Here is a 24,508-nt window from a genome sequence, read left to right on the forward strand (position 1 = left end):
TGAAATATTAAATTGGAACTGATCCCTTTGCAAAAAAAAAAAAAAAAAACCTGATAGTGGCATGTAGCAATAATATGATATAACAAAACTGTTTTACATGAAATATATAGTAGTTTATTAATTTTAGCTTTGATTCGTGTGCTGTAAAAAGATGGATATAATTTTAAAATTATAGAGTCCATGATGACCTTACAAGAACTGTAGATCTTTGTCGAAAGGCTGAAGCAGCAGGAGTTTCCTGGATTACAGTCCATGGAAGAACTGTTGAAGAAAGACATCAGCCAGTTCACTATGAAGCCATTAAAATAATTAAGGAAAATATGTCTATACCTGTTATTGCTAATGGAGACATCAGAAGCTTAAAAGAAGCAGAAAATGTGTGGCATATTACTGGGACAGATGGTAAGAAATAAGTACTTGAATTTTTGTCTTTCACAAAAAAAAAAGTGGGGGAGTGGAAGAATAATGTTGTTTTCATTTTTCTATATTTTGGAACTATATTTTTTCATTTGTACTGGTTTAAGCTAAGCAATTTATTAAAATGATGCTAACTTTTCTACTTAACAAAAGATTATTTTAGTTGAGTAAATTCAGCTACCATTATATGCAGTGAAAGACTAGTTAATAGTCTTTGAGATAGCCTATTAGTAAAATTGAACACCTACACTAGAATTGAGAGAACACAAGAGTTGTCATAGGAACCAAAAGAACCCCAGACTGCTATGCGTTTTCATTATCCCCTTAGATGACTGGCATACGAAGCCTTATGATACCTATTACTAGGTAGAGGAATGCAGATAAACTTAAAGCAAGCCCAATTTATGACAGTTTGTATTTACCCTTAACAGAAAGCCTAAAAATTAACTGTTTTATGTAGAAGTCATAATAAAATAAAGAATACCTATAACTACCTTTAAGCTTTCTGGGTTTATAAAAAAGAACTATAAAAATAAATTGTATTGTCATTGAATTAAACAGTCTAATATAAGGGCTTTGTGAAACCTTGTAATAATTTTTTTTTTTTTAACATTCTCTGTTTGAGTGTGCCTTGTAACTAATGAGTTCTTAATGTGTGGACAAATATGATATGCTTTCATTTGTAGGTGTGATGGTTGCAAGAGGACTCTTAGCAAACCCGGCCATGTTTGCTGGATATGAGGAAACCCCTCTGAAATGCATCTGTGATTGGGTTGAACTTGCTCTTCAACTTGGAACTCCTTATGTGTGTTTCCATCAGCACTTAATGTACATGATGGAAAAGATAACATCAAGGCAAGAAAAAAGAGTATTTAACGCTTTGTCAAGCACATCAGCAGTCTTAGATTACCTTACAGAACATTATGGGATTTGACTGGACTTCCTAAGTTGTTTTAATATATACTTTAAAGGAATTGTGTTTTTAACATTTTTAAATAAATAAAACTATTTTAATACTAAAAGTATGAGCCATATACCACCTGTAAATTAATGTGAAGTATGTTTTTAATGAAAAAAAAGTACGGAGAAGTGAAAGAACAAATGCCAGCCTCTGTAAAATGAAAAGGAATGAGACATTCTGTATAGAATGGCATTCAGGACTTAGATTAAAAGTTCAAATTGGAAAATCAAACTGGTACTTCCTAATTCATGAATTACACACCTCAAGGTATTTGTTTTAAATAGCATATAGCTGAATTTAATTAGATGTGTTTTCTATAATTTAAAAGTTTCCATGAAACTCTTTAAATTACATTAAATTTGTTACATTTCAAGCCACCTAGATCAGCGATTTGCCAAAAGAAGTTTTTAAACTTGTAATACCTAACTATTTAGTCAGGGGCACTGACCATTTCCCTTAGATTGTTAAATTAAAAAATGACAACAACCCTGGCTGATTTGGCTCAGTGGTTGGACCGTTGGCCTGCGGACCAGAGAGTCCCGGGTTTGGTTCCTGCTAGGAGCACATACAAAAAAAAAATGACAACAGCCAACACAACAAAAGCAATCTAGTGTGAATGAATCAAAATTATACCTTTTTTTGGTCAGATAAGCAAAAAATATATTTTTGGTGTGCTGCAGAATTTTAGTAATTTATGTGTGCCGTGAGCTGCAAAAGATTGAAAATTATTTTTCTAGATCTTTAGAAGATTGCGAGTTGATAAATATGACTACCTAAAATAATAAGATTAATTTCACTTTCCCACATTTTAAGTATAAAAAAATTTGTAGCTAATTTGAAGATGATTATATATTTGAAATACTATTTTCTGAAGAATAGTAACCAGGTTTTATATTTTATTTATCTTTGTTATTGAAAGTATTAATATCCTTCCTTTCTCCCCTATTGACCCCCTCTTCCTGGCTCCCACCCCGTCCTGCCTTCCCTGCATTATTGCCTGTGTCCATTGGTTATACATATATCCATGTAAGTTCTTTTCTTTTTTTCTTTATTGATTTTTAGTTTTTAATTTTCTTTTCCTTTATTGGTTTTTAGAGAGAGAAGTAAGGGAGAGAGAGATAGAAACATCGATGAGAGAGAACATTGATTGGCCACCTCCTGCATGCCCCCCACTGGGGATTTGGCCCACAACCTGGGCATTTGTCCTGATTAGGAATCAAACTGGCGACCTCTTGGTGCATGGGGCCACCCTCAATCACTGAGCCACACCAGCTGGGCCCAATTAGTCCTTCTTAATCCCTTCACCTTTTTCCCCCATTCCACTCACCCCCTAACCTCCCCTCCCATTGGGCAACAATCAAAAAGTTTATATCTGAGTCTGTTTCTATACTGCTTGTTCATTTGGTTTGTAGATTTCAATTATTGACAGATAGGTATTTATTACAATTTTATTGTTCATATTTTGGATCTTCAAGAAGACCCTTCAACGTTTCATATAACACTGGTTTGGTGATGATGAACTCCTTTAGCTTTTGTCTGGAAGCTATGTCCATCTATTCAAAATGACATCTTTGCAGGATAGAGGAATCTTGGTAGTAGGTCCTTGCTTTTCATCACTTCGAATATTTCTTGCCACACACCTCTGCCTCCCCCTGCACTTTCCCCAGGCACGCATCCCCTAAATTCTAAGAGACCCTCATGAGGCTTGCAACCAGGGCAGCAATAGTCAGTGGCAGTTCATCCCAGGGAAAGCCACTGAATGTGATCCCAGACCCTCTTTTCTTGGATTTCTTAGTGAGTCAAAGCAGACCAGCTAGGCTCATTTCCCCAAACCTTGTTTCATTGTCCCCAGCTTTAATAAATGTCCTCTAAAATTCAACTGGACTCGTGTTGTACAGCATAGGGAATATAGCCAGTAATATTCTAATAACTATATACAGTGTCAGATGGGTTGGAGATTTATCTGGATGATCATTTAGTAAGTTATATAATATCTAATCACTGGGGTATACACCTGAAACTAATATAATATTGTATATTAACTAATTGAAAATTTAAAATTAAATACATTTTAAAATACAAGTACAATTTAATAAAACTGCTTAATTCAAGAGTCTGGGAATATTAAATGAATCAATTTTAACATAAGCACTGTTGCCATGTTTTTTCCTCAGGCACATTCTTCTTTCATTTTTCAGTTATTGTATTTTTAAAGATAACTGACTTTCTCAAACAGGGAGCCACCAGCCAAACCTCGTCATCTTTGTAAATGACCTCTGAGGTGAATTATACAGTGTTGTGACAACAGATGAAGGTGTGCAGCCTTTCAGGGGGACCAGTATGTAAGGGCAAGGAGTTCTAAATGCGATTGATTTAAAAAACAACAAACAAAAAACTTCATATGGTTAATTCATGTTGGCTTTTTCTTTAATATGTGATCTAGTATATTTGTGTCAAGAAAAATCATTGATTTACATGTTTTTATATTCTATAATACGTCATTTTTATCATTTGTTTACCATTCTCAAAATAATTGTTTCCAGTAAGATACCTTCATTTACATTCCTGTCGTGTCAATTTTGAAAAATATATATTTAATAATTTGAGTGTACTCACACAACTTGAAAACCTGGAAAATAGTAACGGAAAGAAAATACCTATACCTACATTGTTTTCCTTTCCTATTAGTCCCCAAACATCAACCTAAAAAGGTGATTGTTTCTTCCCAGCCCAGGGACAAGGCGGAAAAACACAGTATGTTTTGACCCTACTATTCTAGTCTAAGAACAAAATGCTGCAGAACTACCCAATCCTGACCCTTCTATTTAACTGTAGTTTACTTCTGGACAGTGAAACCGGTTCTACCATAAAACAGCCAAAATAGAAAAGGAGCGCGCCTCAAACACGTTCACAGAATTTGCACCCCTCTATTGAATACTCCCCCCCCCCCCCCCCCCCGGCGCCATCCCTTCCCCCTTGACCCCACGAAGCTCAATCGGAAAACGTCGATTAGACAATTAAAGTCGGCTCTTCCGAAGAAGTTGCACTTAGGAGCCTCAAGCATCGGTCAAAAAGTCTGAATCATCCTCAACTTCCATCACCAATTAGAAAATATTACTGCTATTCGTCGCACTGGCGCCGCCGGCGTCCCCGCGAGCACCGGCAACCCGGACCGGGGCAGGGAGCTGGGGGAGCGAGCGGCGCGGCGGCTGTGGGTGGGGCACGACTCTCCCCTCCCCCGCGTGGCGTCTGACGTCTCGCGCACCGGCGGCCACCGAGCAGCGCGGAGAGCCAGCCGGCCGCGGGCGGGGTAAGGCCGGGGGAGAACGCGGGCGGCCACGTCCTCCAGGCGGCGTGGGGCGTCGGGCCGCGCGGGGCCACAGGGTCGCGGCGCTCTGGGCAGTTGGCCTCGGGGACCTGGCTCCGCCTCCGACCCGTCGACCCAGGGCCCGCGGCGCGTTAGCTGAGCGGGCGGTGGAGGAGGCTGACGTCAGGCAGTCGCCGCCGCGAAGGGGGCGGAAAAGCCGGTCCAGAGAGTCTCGCACGCTGCTCGCGGCTTCCCCAGGAGGTGGAGACGCCGGCCTCTCGGCCCACCCTTAACCCCTTCGCGTCCCTTTGCGTCTCTTCGTGCCTGGGGTCAGCGCCGGCCACCCCCAGCTAGGGGAGGGTCGACGCCGTCCACCCTCTGGACGGAAACTTGGCGCCCCAAGGCCTTGAACCCAGTTTTCTTTGAAAGGCAGCATTGTAAAACAAGTGATTTTCCGTTTAGGTGTGAAGAGAAAAAAATGACACTCCAGTGGACGGCAGTTGCAACCTTTCTTTATGCTGAAATAGGACTCATTTTAATCTTCTGTCTACCTTTTATTCCTCCTCAGAGGTAGGGAAACTCCAAATTGTTACAATAATAAATAAATTGTTACAATTATAAATACATGAGTAGCTCTTTTAGGCTGTTTAGTGTGATACGGAAAAGTTCTTGAGATGTAAAAGTTTTGAGTGCTGGTAATATAAAAAGAGTTCAAAATAAACTCGCTAACAAATTATGTAATACATAATGGCAATATTAAAATATCACTATATAAAACTTTGTTAAGCCCTGGCCAGTTTGGCCCTGCAGTTAGAGTAGAGCGTTGGCCCGCGGACCAGAGAGTCCTGGGTTCAGTTTCTGCTAAGGGCACCTACCTCGGTTGCAGTTTGTCCCCAGCCCCGGTTGGGGTCCTGTGGGTGGCAACCACTGGATGTGTCTCTCTCACGTAGATGTTTCTTTCTTCCTCCTTCTCTCCCTCCTGCTCTATCTGAGGATGAATGCAAAAGTGTCCTTGGGTGAGGATGAAAAAAAAAAACTGTTAAATGTACACATGAATTAACTTTCCCACTTCCTCTCTAAAAGGAAAAGGACAACACATTTTGTCTTTGTTGATTACAGATAGAATAAAGGTTATACTTTAACAACTGTCTTGTCATCAGGTTTTACCTTCATTTTATTGCCCTGAATTGGAACCGTGAACTAAGTGAAAGACCGGTAAATGATGTTTACAGCACAGCACCGGTGCAGAAATGTTTTACCCCAGGGGCAATGAAATGATAATTTAGAAACTTAAGACAGTAAATTATTCTTAGTTTTAGCCTATGTAACCAAAAAATAGTTTTATTAGTGTTTAATGGTAATTTTACTACTTTTTTCCTCGTACATAGAATTGATAGATAATGTTAAAAGTGCTGATTATGAATTATTTTGGTTAATCCTCACCTGAGGATCGTTTTTCCATTGATTTTTAAAGAGAATGAAAGGGAGGGAGGGAGTGGAGGGATCAATGTGAGAGAGATATACCAAACAGTTAACAACCCGCAAATGCTGACAGAAGCCTGGGATGGAACCTGCAACCCCGGCACAGCCCCCTCTGACTGGGAATCAAACCTAGACCCTTCAGTGCATGGACCCACACTGTAATCACTGAGGAAAACCGGCCAGGGCATTCAGTACTAAGTATTTTAATGAGAAGCATTGGCTCACTTTAGCCTTGCGATAGTTCACTTATTGGACGTTCAGAAATTTTCTAGTGTGAATAGTGAAATACACTTGTAATAAAAATGTTACAACAGCCCTGGCCGGTTTTTCTCAGTGGTTAGAGCACTGGCCTACAGTCCAGAGAGACCCTGGTTTGGTTCCTGCTAAGAGCATGTACCTTGGTTGCAGTTTGTCTCCGGCCCTGGTTGGGTTGTGTGGGTGGCAGCCACTTGATGTGTCCCTTTCACACCGATGTTTCTCTCTCTTTCTCTCTCTCCCTCCCACTCTATCTGAAAAAAAAAAAAAAATGTTACAACACACTTGTTCATACTCATGGCATAAAAGAAATATTGCATAAATGAAATCCGAGAGTAACCCACTGGAATATAGTAAGATCCTTTGACTGGAAGAGACTTATGAGAGTTTTTACCTTGGCTCAGGGTTCAGGTAGTCTTTCACAACTCTTAACTTGCTTCTTACCTACCTGGATTTCTACTTCTGTCTTTGTCTGTCAGTGATACCATTGCTTTTTTTCCTTACTAAGGAAAATAAAATAATCAAACTGTAGGAAGAGTCCTTTGAGATAATGGTATCCAACCCATTCATTCTATAGGGAAAGTGGTCTAAGTTCATCTAGATGATCCATGGCAGCTGATTCCAGACAAGAATCTAGCTTCAGAAGTCTATTGCTCTTTGTACTCCATCACCCTACCTACCTGTCATCGCCTTAATTTGGTTTCTAATCCTCCACAATACCCTGTTTAGCTTTTGTTTTGCTAAAACTTGCAAGGACTTGCAAAAAAAATTTTTTTGTCAGTTTATCTTTTCTCCATCAGAATGATCCATAAATTATGGATCTTTTTCTTTCAGGCAGATATAATTTTTGTCCTATCCTGATCAAGTAGCTTTTTGATAGATGTGTGTATCTATCAACACACACACATTATATAAATATACCCTCTTATACATGAGAAAACGGTATATCTGTGCACATATCATTTATAATATGTCCTTACTGTGTGTATCTCCATCTTTATCTTTTATATGTGTGTCACCATATGTTTTTTTTTTTTAAATTTTGTATTGATTTTTAGAGAGAGAGAAAGGGAAGGGGGAAGAGAGAGAGAAAAACACTGATGTGAGAGCAATACATAATCAACTGCCTCCTATATATACCCGACCCAGAATCAAACTGGCAACCCCTCGGTGCCCAGGATGATGCCCAACCAACTGAGCCACACCAGCCAGGGCTCACCATAATCTTCAAAGAAAAAACTTCAGTCTTTATTTAATTTGGCTCTCTATTCTTTTCTCACATGACCCAGTGGTTAGAGGTCAGACTGCCTGGGTTTATATCCCAACTCTGCAAGTTACTATGTGACCTTGGGCAAGTTATTTACCATCTCCAGTCAGTTTTCCCATTTGTAAAATAAAGGATACTGGTGTCCTCATATAGTGGTTGTGGTGGTTAAAAATTAGGTAAAACAGCCCTGACCGGTTTGGTTCAGTGGTTAGGGCGTCTGCCTGTGGACCAGTGAGTCCCGGGTTTGATTCTGGTCAAGGGCATATACCTCACTTATGGTTTGTCCCTGGCCCTGGTGGGGTCGTGCAGGAGGCAGCTAGTCGATGTGGCTCTATCACATCGATGTTTTTCTTTGTCTCTCTCGCTCGCTCCTTCCCTCCCACTCTCTGATAATACATAGAAAAATATCCTGAGGTGAGGAGAAAAAAAAATTAGCTAAAACATGTAAAAATGCTTAGAACCATAGCATAGTAAGGACTCAATATATGGTAGCTGTTATTAACTCTTCCATTTTCTTTTTTTTTTAAATCCTCACTGAAGGACATTTTTCCATTTATCTTCAGACAGAGTGGGGGGGGGGGGCGGTGGAGACACACACACATCCATTGATGTGAGAGAAAGATTGATTGGTCACCTCCCGCATGACCCCGACCAGTGCCAGGGACAAATCACAACTGAGGTACATGCCCTCAACCGGAAGTGAACCCACAACTCTTTGATCCTTGGGCCGACACTCTAACTGCTGAGCCAAACCGGCCAGGGCTACTCTTTGTTGAATTCAGTGTTAATATAAATTTTGATTTGTTCCCTGTTGGGGGTCTTTTGTGTTTCCTTTTATACTGGTCCTTGAAATGTGAATTTACGTTTGGACTTTGATCAAGATATTGTCACTTATGTTCTCTTTCTAAAAATATAAAGTTTTTATTATGTAAAATTTAAATATTGCCCTTGGAATTGGGAGCATAGAGATAAAGCAAACCACTTTAACTTTTATCAATCTTTCTCCACCAACTTGAAGCTATTAGAGTTGTCTCCAAAACTTATCAATAACTTGTCATAATCTTAAAGTAAGTCTTTTTAAAAGTTGTGTTTGAAGTTTATTTAAGCACTTATTTTATATGTATGTATGTACTTGTGTATCTTTAGACTCAGTAAATGTGCTATTCATTTTTAAATGCCCTCCTGCAAAGTTTGTTAACTTTTCATTTCTGTGGTGAGTTACTTTGTCACTCTTTGCCATTTACAATTTGTGCATTCTTTTTTGTTGTTAATCCTTACCCTAGGATATTTCTCCATTGATTTTGATTTTTAGATAGAGTGGAAGGGAGGGAGGGAGAGGAGAGACATACCGATTGGTTGCCTCCCACATGACCCCGACTGGGGCTGGGATTCGAACCTGCAACCCAGGTATGTGCCCTTGGCTGGGAATGGAACCTTTGACCCTTGGATCCTCGAGTGGACACTCTTAACTGCTGAGCCAAACCAGCTAGGGTGCATTCTTACCTCTGTGTCTTTGTTTATACCTGCTAATTTATCCATCCTAGATTTATGTTCAAATCTTTATCATGGTAACTACGTGGGTATTTACATATATATGTATGTATAGATTCATCAACCTACATATTTAAGATTTTTTGCACTTTGCTGTGTGTATGTAATACCTCAATGATTTTTAAAATTTGTGGTAAAAGTAGGGAAAGTCTTTTACTTGGAGTAAATGTTAACATTGTACTATGTAGAAATGAATAGTTTAGATAGTTGGACCACCTACTCCTCAAATGTTTCTAATTGTTGGATCAACATTTGTTATTTCTGAGTTATTACCCTGATTAGGGAAAAGATACAAAGTGACAACGTCTATCAGCAATATAACATTTTACTATAAGAATTCTTTTTTAAAATTTTAATCATGTATCTTGCCTTTAAGTTATTTTCACTATACAATATTTAAGCTATCAGGCAGAAAATAATCAAATGTCAAGTTATTACTAAATTTGAAAGAAATTTTTTATTTTATGAGATGTTCTTAATGAATTAATAATTCTCTGATGTGACATAAACAATCAAATTTCTGTAGTTCTTTTCATTTACTACATAATTACCAAAATGTCAATTCGGTATTCAAAAAATACTTCAAAATAGTCTTTTGTTATTTTTATACCTAATGTAATTGTATTGCTTTACAGATGGCAGAAGATTTTTTCATTTAATGTCTGGGGTAAAATCGCAACATTTTGGAACAAGGCTTTTCTTACTATTATAGTCCTATTGATTGTTTTGTTTCTGGGTAAGTACTAGTACCAGATTCCTCTTTTGAATAAGCTTACTCTGGTTTTGTTTATTAATGAATTCATTGGTTTTTAATTAAGTCAATGTTTCTATTGATACACAGTTGACTTTGTATAGTATATTGATAATATATAGAGCGGGTATTAATATTTGTATATAGATAGTTAATAGATATTACTATTATATATGCAGATGCATAAATTTCAACAGAGTACAATGGTTCTTAACCTCTTTTAGGTTGTTTTAATATTTAAATATACCAATATATAGCCCACTTTTTAGAGTTACCAGTTACACAATTCTTTGGTACTGTGGCACCAAGGATTTAGCTGTCAGGGAGGCATAGAGGAATAAAATCATTAGGCCCTCAAAAGGAGTCTTAGATGCAGGTTGTGAATCTTGATTGGGTTCTGGTTAAAAAAAACAACTACAACACAAACATTTGGGGACTGCTGCAAAAATTTGAATATGTACAGATTGTTAGATAATATTAAAGAATTTTTATTAGCCTTAGTTCTAATAACAGTGTTGTTATGTAGCATAAGTAAGTAGCCTATAGCCTGAAGACCAAATGCCAGTTTTGGAAATTGGAGTTTTGTTTTTTTGAAGACTAAGTGGTTTATTTTATTTTATTTTATTTTATTTATTTTTTTAGTCCTCACCCAAGGATATTTTTTCCTTTTATCTTCAGATAGAGGGAGACAGACAGACAGACAGACATTGATGTGAGAGAGACACATCGTTTGGTTGCCTCCCACACAAACTTGACCAGGGCGGGGCACTGGACTACAACCGAGGTACCTGCCCTTGACCGGAATCAAATCCTTGACTCTTTGGACCGAGGGCTAATGCTATAACTGCTGAACCAAACTGGCAGGGCAGAAATTATATTAGTGGAACATAATAATGCCCATTTGTTTATGTATTGCTATGCACGTTTCCATGGACAACTACAGGGTGGAGTACTTGCATCAGACACACCATATGGCCAAAAACATTTACTATCTACCCTTTTACAGAAAGTTTATCAACATCTCTTATCAGAGCTACATGCTAAACGATTACAGTATCATGATATTTTCAAGTTACTTTGAAGTGGTTAAAAAATTAAGACAAGTAAAGCAAATATGGGGAAAAGTTAGAAATTATTGAATCTAGGTGATGGAAATATGGGTAGTTACTATACTAGTTTTTCAGTATGTTTGAAATTTTCATGATAACAGATATCTTAGATATTAGACATAAACCCTTAAGGTTCTTGTCAAACCAGAAATTCCATGAGTCTAAATTATATATTTTAGAAGTAGCTGAGCTTAGAGAATTAAGTAACTTGTCTGATCACCCAGCTACTTCTTAGCACTTCAGCTTTTAATACACATTGCAGGGTGTTTTCTCTCACAGTTGTTGTATTGTAGATTAAGTTTTACAAGGGCCAACCTGGAACCGTAACCACCATGTATGCCACTAGTTTCTGAGACAATGTTTCCCACATTTCATAGCACTAACCTCTGAAATGGAATCCTCTTAATAAAACTGGGACCAACTGGTGTGTGACTGTATGAGTAGGTAATTATACCAGGGTATGAATGGGTTACTGCCTCATTCAAAAATGTTAATATTTGTCTCATGGTATATTATTGTTAATGCTATCAATTTGATCTCTAGCCATATAAGTAATAACATTAAATAAGGAAAACAGGTCCCACTTTACCACCAGCTAAGTAAATGACCTTTGTAATGGCATTTCCTCTGAGTTTGGTTATCTATTTGCAAAGTAAAGGGAGAAAAGAACATCATCTCAGCAGCTTTTACTAGCTCTAAAGTGTTTTAAGATCTAACTCTAAAATTATCACAAGAATTTCTACTGAAAACTGTCACATACCCATATAAGGAAAGGGAACTTTAGTCACGGTTCTTTTGGTTGCTTATAACAGAAACTAACTTGAACTCAACTTAAGGAAGAAGGGGGAATTTATAATAAAATACAGGGTTGTTTCAGAGCAGCCCAGGGAAGGAAGGAAGCCCAATTTCAGGGAGGAACTAGTAGGAACTGAAGTGTCCTTTTTTGTGTCCCTTTATTTCTCCCTGGATCTACTTCATTTTTCCTCATCTCTATGGACTCTCGTACTCTATTCCTAAAGCAGAAAATAGCCACCACACAGCTGCCAAGTGTATCACTCCAGCCATATGCAAGGATTAATTAGCCATTTCTGCATCCCGATTCCAATTCTAAGGAAAAAATCGGACCAGCTAGCACCAGGTATTCAACCCTCATCTGGTAAGCTGTGGCCAGAGGTCAGAGTCACAAAGCAGAATCATGACTGCTGGCTATAGCCTACATCTGTGGGCAAAGTGTGTAATTCCCAGAAAATGGGGAAAGCATGAATGGTTAATGCAGGAATTTGAACCATGGATGGTAAAGGCAGACAGGTAGGGACTTACTTTTAAGCCTCAGTGTTTACACTTCAGAATAAGGTAATAACATTTACTTCACTGAGGTGTTGGAAGGTTTAAATGCAGTAATGTTTGTAAAGTACATAGTTCATTGTTCTTATCCACTAGAATGACAGTAGTGTAAATAATGCAAAACTAGTAATGTAAATAATGGAAGCTTAATTTATATTCTACTTTGGAATTTATTTCAGTTTTCTTGTTCCTTCAAAAAGGTAATCATTACAAGGTATTTATATATTCCTAGAGCCAATACTAACTCAAAAGTATATGTGCATCTATGTGTGTTTTCACTGGTGAGAATAGGCAAAAAGGAAGAAGGAAACCAAGGAATATATGTTTAGTGTCAGTAGAAATGCATCCCAGGAATTTGAAAGTTTCCACAAGTGACCCAAAAAAGACTATCTCTACATAGTGTATAGAAAATTGACTGTACACCACATCCCGTCATTATTGTTGCCCCCATTCCACTTTTCAGGCATAATTTCCTACTTATCATATAGGTGATTCAGTCTACGTGTGGTTTTATATAACTATTTATATTTATAAACTTCTTTGACATTATTGGTTAATCTTAAGCATTTCTACATAATGGATCCAGGAGTATTATTCCCATTTAATTTTGAAGGAAGCTGAATCACAAGCATACTGACCTTTTATAGTACTATTTGGTTCCTCTGGCCTGTTCAGAATAATTCATAAATATGTTTTGGCCCTGGCCAGTTTGGCTTAGTGGTTAGAGGGTTTGCCTGCAGATCAAAGAATCTCAGGTTTTATTCCAGTCAAGGGCATGTACCTTGATTGCAGTTCAGTCCCCAGCCCTGGTCAGGATTGTGTGGGAGGCAACCAGTCCATGTGTCTCTTTTACATCAATGTTTCTCTGTCTCTCTCTCTCTGTCTCTCTGTCTCTCCTCTCTCCCTCTCTCCCTCCCTCCCTCCCTCCCTCTCTCTCCTACTTCTCTCACTCTATCTGGGAAAAAAAATACTATTTTGTTTGTGTTTTTAATTATGTTGTAGTGGTTGGAATGCTCTTACTATATTATTGAGGCAATGTGAGAAATGACAAAAAGGAAATAGCTATTAAAACCAAGGAAATTTTTAAAAGACAATTTAAAAACTATTTTATATACTTCTATGCAAACACTTGAAAACCTAAAAGAAAAGGGTAATTTTGAAGAAAAATACAATTTATCAAATGAGCCCTAATAGAGCTAGAAAATTTAAGGACAGTTTTTATGGAATTATAGGAAGTTATCAAAAAGCTATCCCTTCAGAGAACTGTAAAACCAGATGATTTTGCAAGAAATTCTGCCACTTTCAAAAAAAATAGATATTACCAACGCTGCTTAAATGGTTCTAGAATCTAAAGAAAGAAAACTTCAAATTTTATGAAGCTAGGAAAAAGCAAATTCTAGAATTGAAAATAAATGATAATATATAAACTGAATAGTATATAAGATTGATAACATACAACACAGAGAAAAGAATTGTTTTAAGTAACTCTTGACCAAAATAATCTAACTCTACCTCCTGGTGAGATAGATTCTTTTGGGGGCGGGGGGTTATATTCTAAAAACAAAAGTACAAAGAAATATGAAACTTCATGTAGTTTCATTGTTAGTAATTTATAACTATTTTATGTATATTGCAGCATAAAGCAAATTAGGGTGTTAATGGTATTAGAAGCTAAGATTTTCAGTAATAGAAATGGCTTACAAATATAAAGTCAAAAAACTAAAAAAAAATTTGGATTGACTTACCTAGGTTTTATTTTAGAGTGATAGAAATGTTTTCGGACTAGAGATGGTATTTGCACAGATTGTGGATATACTAAATGCTACTGATTTTTTTACTTTAAAATGGTTAATTTTCTAAAATAATAATTTTTTTTTTAATCCTTACCCGAGGATTTGTTTTTATTGATTTTTAGAGGAGGAAGAGGGGTGGGATGGAGGGAGAGAGGGAAAGAGAAACAGAAACATCATTGTGAGAGAGAAACATCGATTGGATGCCTCCCATACCCGCCACTACTGTGGGTTGAACCTGAAACCTAGGTATGTGCCCTGACTGGGAATTAAATAAACCTACAACCTTTGGGTGCACAGGATGATGCTCCAATCAATTGAGCCACCCAGACAGGGCTGAAATAATAAATTTTTATTCCTCACCTGAGGATATTTTTCCACTTATCACTAGATAGAGTGGGGGGTGGGGGAGAGGGAGAGCAAGAAACATCCATGTGATAGAGCCACATCAGACAGAGTGGAAGGGAAGGAGAGCAGAGACAGACAGAGAGAAACATCGATGTGATAGAGCCACATCGACTGGTTGCCTCCCACAGGACCAGACCAGGGCCAGTGATTAACTGCAACCGAGGTCCTTGCCCTTAACCGGAATTAAACCTGCGACTCATTGGTCCACAGGCTGACACTCTAACCACTGAGCAAACCAGCCATGGCTAAAATAATAAATTTTTAAAAGACAAATGGCAAAATACTTTGTATTAGATTAATTTTCCTGTGATAACAATTATGAGCCCTGGACAAAATAAGACAAATGTGTTTGAAGGCATAGGAGAGCAACCAAAAGTAGATGGAAAATGGAGGAAAGTCAAACTTTGAAAGGGAGTCACACTAAGTGTGATTATATAGCTTTTCCTCTAATGGCAATTCTTAGCCCATGTGGCATGGTCAGATAGAACTCAGAGCAGAAAGCCAGTCTCAACTGGCTAAAGGTGTCAAAGGTCAGAGAGGTTGGAAATTAAGGGGAAATATCCAAGAAAGGAGAAAGCCTTGGAAAATAAACCCGAAAATCTGCATATAAATTCCCCTCAAATCCATGGTTGAATTTTGAACTGTGGATCTGCAGGGAAGATTCCAAGGAGCTCTTTGGAAAGCAGCAGTTAGAAAGCTGAAAGAGCTGAGCAGAAATTTTAGATGTTGCCTACGAAGGAGAAACAGAGTTTAATTTTAAGTCCCATCAAGTTAGAGGTCCGTGGTAAAGACCTTGGGCCTTTCCACTAATATCACAGATGGTTGCTCCTTAGGAATAGAGAATTTATTGTGTCCCAGGAATTAGGAATTTAACTAAAATTAAAACCAAAGGAGATTAGCCCTAAAAAGTATAAACATCAGGTCTCCCCCAACAGCTGTAGAATATAGGTATTCTTGGCCGGAGCATATGAAGACATTATATGTACTCTATTCACCAAGATACACTCTATTGTGGGCCGTTAAAATAAGTCAATAAATTACAAAAGAATTGAAATCATGCATCGTATGCAAAGGAGAACTCAAGAATGTGCATCTAGCCTTGGCCAGTTTTGCTCAGTGGTTAGAACGTCGGCCCGCAGACCAATGAGTCACAGGTTTGATTCCAGTCAAGGGCACGTTCCTTGGTTGCAGTTCGTCCCTGGCCCTGGTTGGGTCCTGCGGGAGGCAACCAGTCGATGTGGCTCTATCACATCAATGTTTCTCTCTGTCTGTCTCTTCTCTCCTTCCCTTCTACTCTGTCTGATGGTAAATAGAAAAATATCCTCAAGTGAGGAATAAAAATAAAATAACATAAGTGCATCTGGAAGAACTCCATATGTTTAGAAATTACCCAAGACACTTATTGATAATGCATGGGTCAGAGTACTCAAAGGCAAAAGTGAAAATATTTTAACTGAATAATAATGAAAATACAATGTATCAAGATTTGTACCATAATTAAGCAATAAAGTGCTGTTTATAACTTTGAATGTTTATTAGAAAAAAAAGAAAGGGTTAAAATTAGTCATCTTAGTTTATACCTTAAGACCATTCATAATTTTTAAAAAGATTAGCAATAAAATTATAGGATCAACTTAATAGCTGCAGATAAAGCATTTGAAAATATTCAACATCCATTTATGATAAAAACTCTATAAACAAAGTTATTATAGAGGGAATGTACTTCAACATGATAAAGGCCATATATGACAGTCCCCCAGCTAATAATCATAACAATGAAAATCTAAAAACTTTTCCTCTAAGATCAGGAAGCAGACAAGGATACCCACTCTTACCATTTTTATTCAACATAATATTGTAAGTCCTAGCTGAACAGCCCTGGCCAGTTTGGCTCAGTGGTTAGAGATTGGCCGTGGACCAGAGTGAACAATTAAGCAAGAAAAAGAAATAAAAGACATTTGAAAGGAAGAGGTAAAATTATCATTATTGCAGATGACATGAGATAGAAATCTATATAGATATAAAAAAATCCTAATGACTTCACTCAGAAAAACTGCTGCAACTAATAGATGAATTCAGTAAAATTGCCAGATACAACATCAGTATATAGAAATTTACATTTCTATACACTAACAATGAACTATCCTAAAAGAAATTAAGAAAACCTCACTTAAAATTGCATAAAAAAGAATAAAATACCTAGAAACAAATTTAACCAAAATAGTGAAAGGCTTGTACCCTGAAAACTATAAAATAGTGATGAAAAAATTGAATAAATAAAAGATATTTTATGCTCAAAGGTTGTAAAATTATTATTGTTAAAATGTTATACTACCCAAGATAATATGCAGATTTGGTACAATCCCCCAGTGCCTGGCCAGTGGTTGAGCATCGACCCATGCAACCAGAGGTCACAGGTTCAATTCCCGGTCAGGGCACATGCCCAGATTGTGGGCCTGATCCCCAGTGAGGGGCACGCAGGAGACAGCCAGTCGATGTTCTCTTCCATCAATGTTTCTCTTTCTCTCTTTCTCTCCCCCTTTCTCTCTCTCTAAAATCAGTAAAGAAAAAAAATTTTAAATCCCACTGGCATATTTTACAGAAATGGAACAAACAGTTCTGAAATTTGTATGTAACCACAAAAGACCCCAAATAGCCAAAGCAATCTCGAGACAGAACAAAGCTGGAGCCATCATGGCCCTGGCCGAGTAGTAGCTCAGTTGGTTAGAACATTGTTCCAATAGGCCAAGATTTCAGATTTGATTCCTGGTCAGAACACATACAAGAATGCATAAATAAGTGGAACGACAAATCAATCTCTCTCTCTTCCCCTCTTTTCCTCCTTTCCTTTCTCTCTAAAATAAATTTTTTTTTTTTTGCAAACTATATTACAAAACTATAGTAATAATCAAAACAGTACAGTAATCGCATAAAAACAGACACATAGATCAGTGGAATAGAATAGAGAGCCCAGAAATAAACCCACACATATATGTTCGATTAATTTATGACAAAAGAACCAAGAGTATGCAGTGGGGAAAGTACAGTCTCTTCAATAACTGGACCATGGTCTTACACCATACAAAAATTCATTTAATGTACACCTGAAACTAATACAAAATAATATTAAATGTAAACTTTAATTGAAAAATAAAAATTTTTATTTTTATTTGTGTGTGTGTCGAGGGCTGATTTTCAATAGATCGCAGCGAGGGAGCTGCTCTGCTATGTACGATACCCCGAAAAAAAAATAAAAATTTTAAATGAACTCAAAATAGATTAAAGACTTGAAGACCTGAAATCATAAAACCCTTAGAAGAAAGCATTGGTGGTAAGGGTCTTAGCATTGATTTTTTGGATTTGACACCAAGAGCAAAGGCAACAAAAGCAAAAATCAACAAGTGGGACTACATGAAACAAAAGCTTCTGCACAGCAAAGGAAACCATCAAGGAATGATAGATATAATAAAATACTAGTACATTAAGATAAGTAGGATAGACTCAATTTATTGTAGTGGGGTATGACCTATCTGTTATTGTCAATAGGTTAAAATTTAGTCAACCTATTAGGGATAGAAAGAGTAAAGGATAATAGCTTTCAGTGTAGCTAGAGATGAGACAGTACAATGCTGATGTGTCGTAGATGAATAGTAAAAAAATAAAAATGCTCTTATATTCAAACCTTACCAGTAGTATCCATGTACAGATAATCTATTTTGAGCATGGTACCCTCCTAAGTATGTAGAGGACAAGACAAAACAGTCCATTATTTAAAAGTTAGATCACTTACTCTAAACGTACTTCCCATTATAATTATAATTTTATATTCCTCTTTAAAAAATATATGCATTTATTGATTTTTTTATTTTCTGTTAATTAATTTATTTTTGTTATAGATGTTTCTCCTTTTTCCCCTACTGATTTCTCCCTCCCCCTGTACCAAGCTTTGTTGTCCATGTCCATTGTTCATGCATATATGCATATAAGTTCTGTAGTTTATCTCTCCCCTGCCACCCCCTCTTCTGGGAATGGTCAGTCTGTACCCCACTTCCACGTCCCTGTTCTTCAAACTGTTATGTTCAATATAATCCACAGATAAGTAAGATCATATGATACTTGTCTTTCTGTTTGGCTTGTTTCACTTAGGATAATACTTTCCAGGTCCCTCCATGTGGTCTCAAAGGATAAGAGATCTTTCTTTCTTACAGCTGCAGAGTACTCCATTGTGTATATGTACCACTGCTTTTTTGCGCATTTGTCTACTGATGGACATTTGGGGTGTTTCCAGATCTTAGCTATCGTAAATAGTGCTGCTATGCACATGGGGGTACATATATTCTTTCTGATTGGTGTTTCAGGCTTCTTAGGGTATATTCCTAGAAGCGGGATCACTGGGTCAAATGGCAGTGCAATTTTTTATTTTTTGAGCTAACACCATATTGTTTTCCATAGTGGCTGTACCAGTCTGCATTCCCACCAGCAGTGTACTAGAGTCCCCTTTTCTCCACACCCTCGCCAACACTTGTTGTTTGATGATTTGTTGATGGCTGCCATTCTGACAGGTGTGAGGTGATACCTCATTGTGGTTTTAATTTGCATCTCTCTGATGATTAGTGATGTTGAGCATTTCTTCATATGTCTCTTAGCCATTTGTATGTCCTGTTTGGAGAGGTATCTGTTTAGTTCCTCTGCCCATTTTTTAATTGGGTTCTTTGTTTTCCTTTTGTTGAGTTGTATGAGCACTCTATATATTTTGGAAATTAACCCCTTATCTGATATATCATTGGCAATTATGCTCCCCCATACAGTGGGTTGCCTTTCCATTTTGATAATTATATCTTTTGCTGTGCAGAAGCTTTTGAGTTTGATGTAGTCCCATGTATTCATTTTCTCCTTTATTTCTGTTGCCTTAGGTGATGTGTCAGTGAAAATTCTGCTGCATATGATGTCAGAAATTTTGTTGCCTCCAGTTTCTTGTAGGATTTTTATGGATTCATAAGTGACATTTAAGTCTTTTATCCATGTTGAGTTTATTCTTGTGTATGGTGTAAGTTGATGGTCTGGTTTCATTTTTTTGCATGTAGCTGTCCAATTTTCCCAACACCATTTATTAAAGAGGCTGTCTTTACTCCACTGTATGCTCTTGCCACCTTTGTCAAATATTAATTGAGCATATTGCTTTGGGTCCATTTCTGGGTTCTCTCTTCTGTTCCACTGGCCTTTATGCCTGTTCTTGTGCCAGTACCAGGCTGTTTTGATTACAGTGGCTTTGTAGTATAACCTGAAATCTGGTAATGTGATCCCTCCAACTTTGTTCTTCTTCAAGATTTCTATGGCTATTCGAGGTCTTTTTTGGTTCCATATGAACTTTTGAAGTATTTGTTCTAGTTCTCTGAAGTATGCCGTTGGTATTTTGATGGAGATTGCATTGAATTTGTAGATTGCTTTGGGTAGTATGGACATTTTAATGATGTTAATTCTTCCAATCCATGAACAAGGTATGTGCTTCCACTTTTTTGTATCTTCCTCTGTTTCTTTTTTCAATGACCTGTAGTTTTCTGCAAATAGGTCCTTTATTTCTTTGGTTAAGTTTATTACTAGGTATCTTAATGTTTTTGACACAATGGTAAATGGAATTTTTTGTTTGTTTGTTTCTCTTTCTGTGAGTTCATCATTGGTGTATAAGAATGCCATCGATTTCTTAACTTAGTTTTGTATCATGCTACTTTGCCAAATTCATTTATTAAGTCTAGTAAATTTTTGATGGAGTCTTTGGGATTTTGTACATATTGTATCATGTCATCTGCAAATAATGACAGTTTTACTTCTTCCTTTCCCATTTGGATCCCTTTTATTTTTTCTTCCTGTCTGATTGCTGTGGCTAAGACTTCCACTACTATGTTAAATAAGAGTGGCGAAAGAGGGCATCCTTGTCTTGTTTCTGTTCTTAAGGGAAATGCTTTTAATTTTGCCCATTGAGTATGATGTTGGATGTAGGCCTTTCATGTATGGCCTTTATTATATCGATATATAATCCCTCTATTCCCAGATTGCTGAGCATTTTTATCAGAAAGGGGTGCTGGATTTTTGTTGAATGTTTTTTCAGCATCTATTGATATGATCATATGATTTTTATCTTTCATTTTGTTTATGCGGTGTATCACATTTATTGATTTGCGAATATTGCACCAGCTTTGTATCCCTGGGATGAATCCCACTTGGTCATCGTGAATAATTTTTTTGATGTATTGCTGGATTCTATTAGTTAGTATTTTGTTCTGGATGTTGGCATCTATGTTCATCAGGGATGTTGGTCTGCAGTTTTCTTTCTTTATAGTGTCTTTTTCTGGTTTTGGAATGAGAATTTTGCTGGCCTTATAAAACAAGTTTGGAAGTCTTCCTTCTTCTTGAATTCTTTGAAATCGTTTGAGGAGAATGGATATTAGTTCTTCTTTGAATGTTCGGTAAAATTCCCCCGTGAAGCCGTCTGGGCCTGGGCTTTTGTTTGCTCGGAGAGTCTTGATTACATCTTCAATTTCTTTTGTTGTTATTGGTCTGTTCACGTTTTCTATCTCTTCCCGTTTCAGTTTTGGGAGACTTTGTGTTTCTAGAAATTTGTCCATTTCACTTAGATTGTCGAATTTGTTGCCGTATAATTGTTCTTAATATGTGTTAACAATCCTTTGTATTTCTGTGGTGTCAGTTATTATTTCTCCTCTTTCATTTCTGATGTGTGTATTTGGGTTTTCTTTGTTTCTTGGTGAGTCTAGCTAAGGATCCATCAATCTTCTTTGTCTTTTCAAAGAACTAGTTGTTTATTTCATTGATCCTTTGAATTGTTTTTTGGTCTCCATGTCGTTTATTTCTGCTCTGATCTTTATTATTTCCTTCCTTGTACTTGCTCTGGGTTTTTTTTTCTGTTTGCTTTTTAATGTTTTTATTGATTTTTTTAGAGAGAGATGGAGAGGGAGAGAGAAATATCAATTCGCTAAGTCTTGCATGCACCCTACTTTGGCCAGTTCAGCCTGCAACCAGGGCACATGCCCTAACGAGAATCAAACCTGTGACCTCTTGGTAAATGGGACAGACGCTCTACCAACTGCGCCACACCAGCCAGGACTAACTTTAATATTCTTAAAAGCCAAAAGTTATGTTTTCTCTTTTTTTTTTTTAATAGATGCTGTAAGAGAAGTGAGGAAATATTCTTCTACTAGTGTCATTGAAAAGAGCTCACCCAGTAGACCCGGAGCTCATGAACATACCCAGATGAAACTTTTTAGGTCTCAAAGAAATCTTTACATTTCTGGATTTTCATTATTTTTTTGGCTGTAAGTAAAAAAAAAAAAAAAGAAGCACCCCCCCCACCCCCCCCACACACACAATTTAAAGTCCTAATTTATGTTTCTTATTTTTTAACCTACACTATAGATTTTTTTTCTATAATACTTAATATACTAACATCTTCATAAAAGAACTCAGACTATATACCCAAATAAATAACAAGCAATAGTTATGGTTTGTAGGTTTGAAAAGTTAGTAAGTCCTGCATGATCTGGCCCCTGCTTCTCTCTCAAGCCTTGTCTCATACTGTTCTCTGACATGTACATCACATTCCTCCCACACTGACCTCCACTGTTCATTCATTCATTCTTGCCATGAATATTTATTGGGTTTCTAGTAATGTACTAGCTCCTTCCTATATTAGGGTCTTCCTTCTGCCACTCTTCTCTTTCCTCTTTCCCTGGTTAACTTTTCATCCTTCATTCTCTTTCTAAGGGAAACCTTCTGTGACCAACACTCTCCCCAAAGTAAGTAGGTCTCCTCTTGCATACTCCCATAAAATGTATATATACTTTTCTTTCAAGTTTCATTCATAAGTGTAATACTGTTTTAGCTCTTGCTTCTCCAAGTAGAACCTAAATACTTTGAGAGCAGAGACTTTGTCTCATTTCTTGCTATGTCCGCATGGCCTGAAACAGCGCTTAAGACTTAGCAGCTCCTGAGGAAATGTCTCTTGAATGAATAATTGAAGATATTAGTTTCTACTTCTAAAAATTGAAGTTACCCATAAACATTTATGAATGAACAGTTTGGGAGCATCACCAGCCTCATATTATGTGCTTTAAATAGCAAGTTTTGAACTAGGAGGGGAAAAAAATAAAGACATCTCTTACTAGCCCTACCACACTGTCTGAAATTCTTTTTCTGCTCCTACTGGCTAGAGGCCTCTACAAAGAAAATAATTAAATTAGTAAGTACCATTGAACCTGTATTCCAGATGCTAGTCTTCTAACAAAGATTCTAAATGAATGAGAGACAGGTGTGTTTTGAATGGAAGACTTGGATTTATAAAAACAGGTGTTCTTTCTAACTAACCATCTCTCTCCACTACACCCATACCTAAGTGAGAGTTGTTTGATGGTTATTTATTGTAAAGTTTGTTTGTTTATTTCCTTAGAGTGTTGAGACGTCTGGTTACCCTTATTACTCAACTGGCAAAAGAACTGGCAAACAAAGGAGTACTTAAAACTCAAGCAGAAAATATTAACGAGGCTGCCAAAAAATTCATGAAAGAGAATGAAAAACTAAAACGGGTACGTAAATTTTTTTAAAAAAAATTTGTGTAAATGTTGTTAATATTCCCAAGGGGTGGTATGTTATTTTTCAGCATCAAAAAGAGCATTTACAGCTCTCGCTCAGTTGGTTGAGCATCAACCCCATGCACTGAGAAGTCACCAGTTCAATTCCAAGTCAAGGCACAGGCCCAGGTTGTGAGATGGATCACTAGCAGGGGGTGTGCAGGAGGCAGCCAATCTTTTTCTCTCTCTAATAGATGTTTCACTCTCTCCATCTCCCTTCTTTTCCCTCTAAAAAATCAATAAAAGCATTTTTTTTAAAAGGCCATTTGCTTGATTTATATGCCCAAAATGATCATAAATAGTAATATTGAACTAAGATTTAATACAAGCAGTCTGAGTGTAGAATCCACACTCTTAACCATGTTGTTTTGTCCCTTCCTTTGTATGTTAGCCTATAAAATGACTTGTAGATGGTGCCTGAGACCCTTTTGTGTTCTGATATTCAGTTAATTAAATACAATAACTATGAAAGATCAATTAACTTAATTGCTTTAAGTAACAACAGTGATGGAGCTTCTTTTTTTTTTTATCCTCAGCTGAGGACATTTTTCCATATTTTGTTCAGATAGAGTGGGAGAGAGAAACATCGACGTGAAAGGGACACATCGAGTGGCTGCCTCTAGCACGACCCAACCAGGGCCGGGGCCAAACTGCAACCAAGGTACGTGCCCTTAGAGGGAACCCAACCCGTGTCGCTCTGGACCTCAGGCCAGCGCTCTAACCACTGAGCAAAACCGGCCAGGGCGGAGCTTTACTTCTTACTAGTTTTTTTTCCAGCCACTTACTGCGATATGGGATAAGGTGTGGAGGACAACGAACACATGCGTTATTGTAACTGGTAGCTATTAAATTTCATATTTAACTTTCTCCAGCAAATTTATCAATAATAAACTTGGACAAGTTTTCAGGTGCAGTAATAAACGTTTATTTACAAAAGCAGCAAAAATCTAACTTTTCCAAGTAAGTGGCATAATAATTCAACCAGTCAGTGTAATAAACATTCCTGCAACTCAGTGGTTCCCTTCTAATTTGGGTAATCACTGCAAACTGTGTGCACTAAACTCAGTGAAGCAACAACTAGGATTGTTTTGGAATTTTGGCAAAAAATTCATAGAGATGTGAAGAAAAATTTTTGTTCTTGTTTTTTGCTCTTTAAATTTTCTCCTTTTTTTTTTTTAAAGGAAAGGGGGGAGAGAGAGAGAAACATCAGTGAGAGAGAAACATGGA

At 37.2% G+C, this 24,508-nt stretch overlaps 1 protein-coding gene across 6 annotated transcripts in view; it reads left to right on the top strand.

Moving 5' to 3' along the window:
• Positions 1 to 24,508, top strand: part of DUS4L (dihydrouridine synthase 4 like) — a 103,830-nt gene that overhangs the window by 23,560 nt on the left and 55,762 nt on the right. For 5 of the 6 annotated variants that reach the window (XM_036246981.1, XM_036246982.1, XM_036246984.1 and 2 more), the window contains exons 5-8: positions 5,148 to 5,255; positions 9,876 to 9,976; positions 21,820 to 21,970; positions 23,101 to 23,236. In XM_036246981.1, coding sequence (XP_036102874.1) covers positions 5,148 to 5,255; positions 9,876 to 9,976; positions 21,820 to 21,970; positions 23,101 to 23,236 — 496 coding nt within the window. Of the gene's footprint in view, positions 1 to 175; positions 403 to 1,103; positions 1,385 to 5,147; positions 5,256 to 9,875; positions 9,977 to 21,819; positions 21,971 to 23,100; positions 23,237 to 24,508 lie in introns of those variants that run through there. The other variant, XM_036246987.1, reaches the window with a different exon arrangement.

The sequence above is a fragment of the Molossus molossus genome, unplaced genomic scaffold (genome assembly GCF_014108415.1).
Source record: "Molossus molossus isolate mMolMol1 unplaced genomic scaffold, mMolMol1.p scaffold_m16_p_7, whole genome shotgun sequence".
In the NCBI taxonomy this organism is placed as follows: domain Eukaryota; kingdom Metazoa; phylum Chordata; class Mammalia; order Chiroptera; family Molossidae; genus Molossus; species Molossus molossus.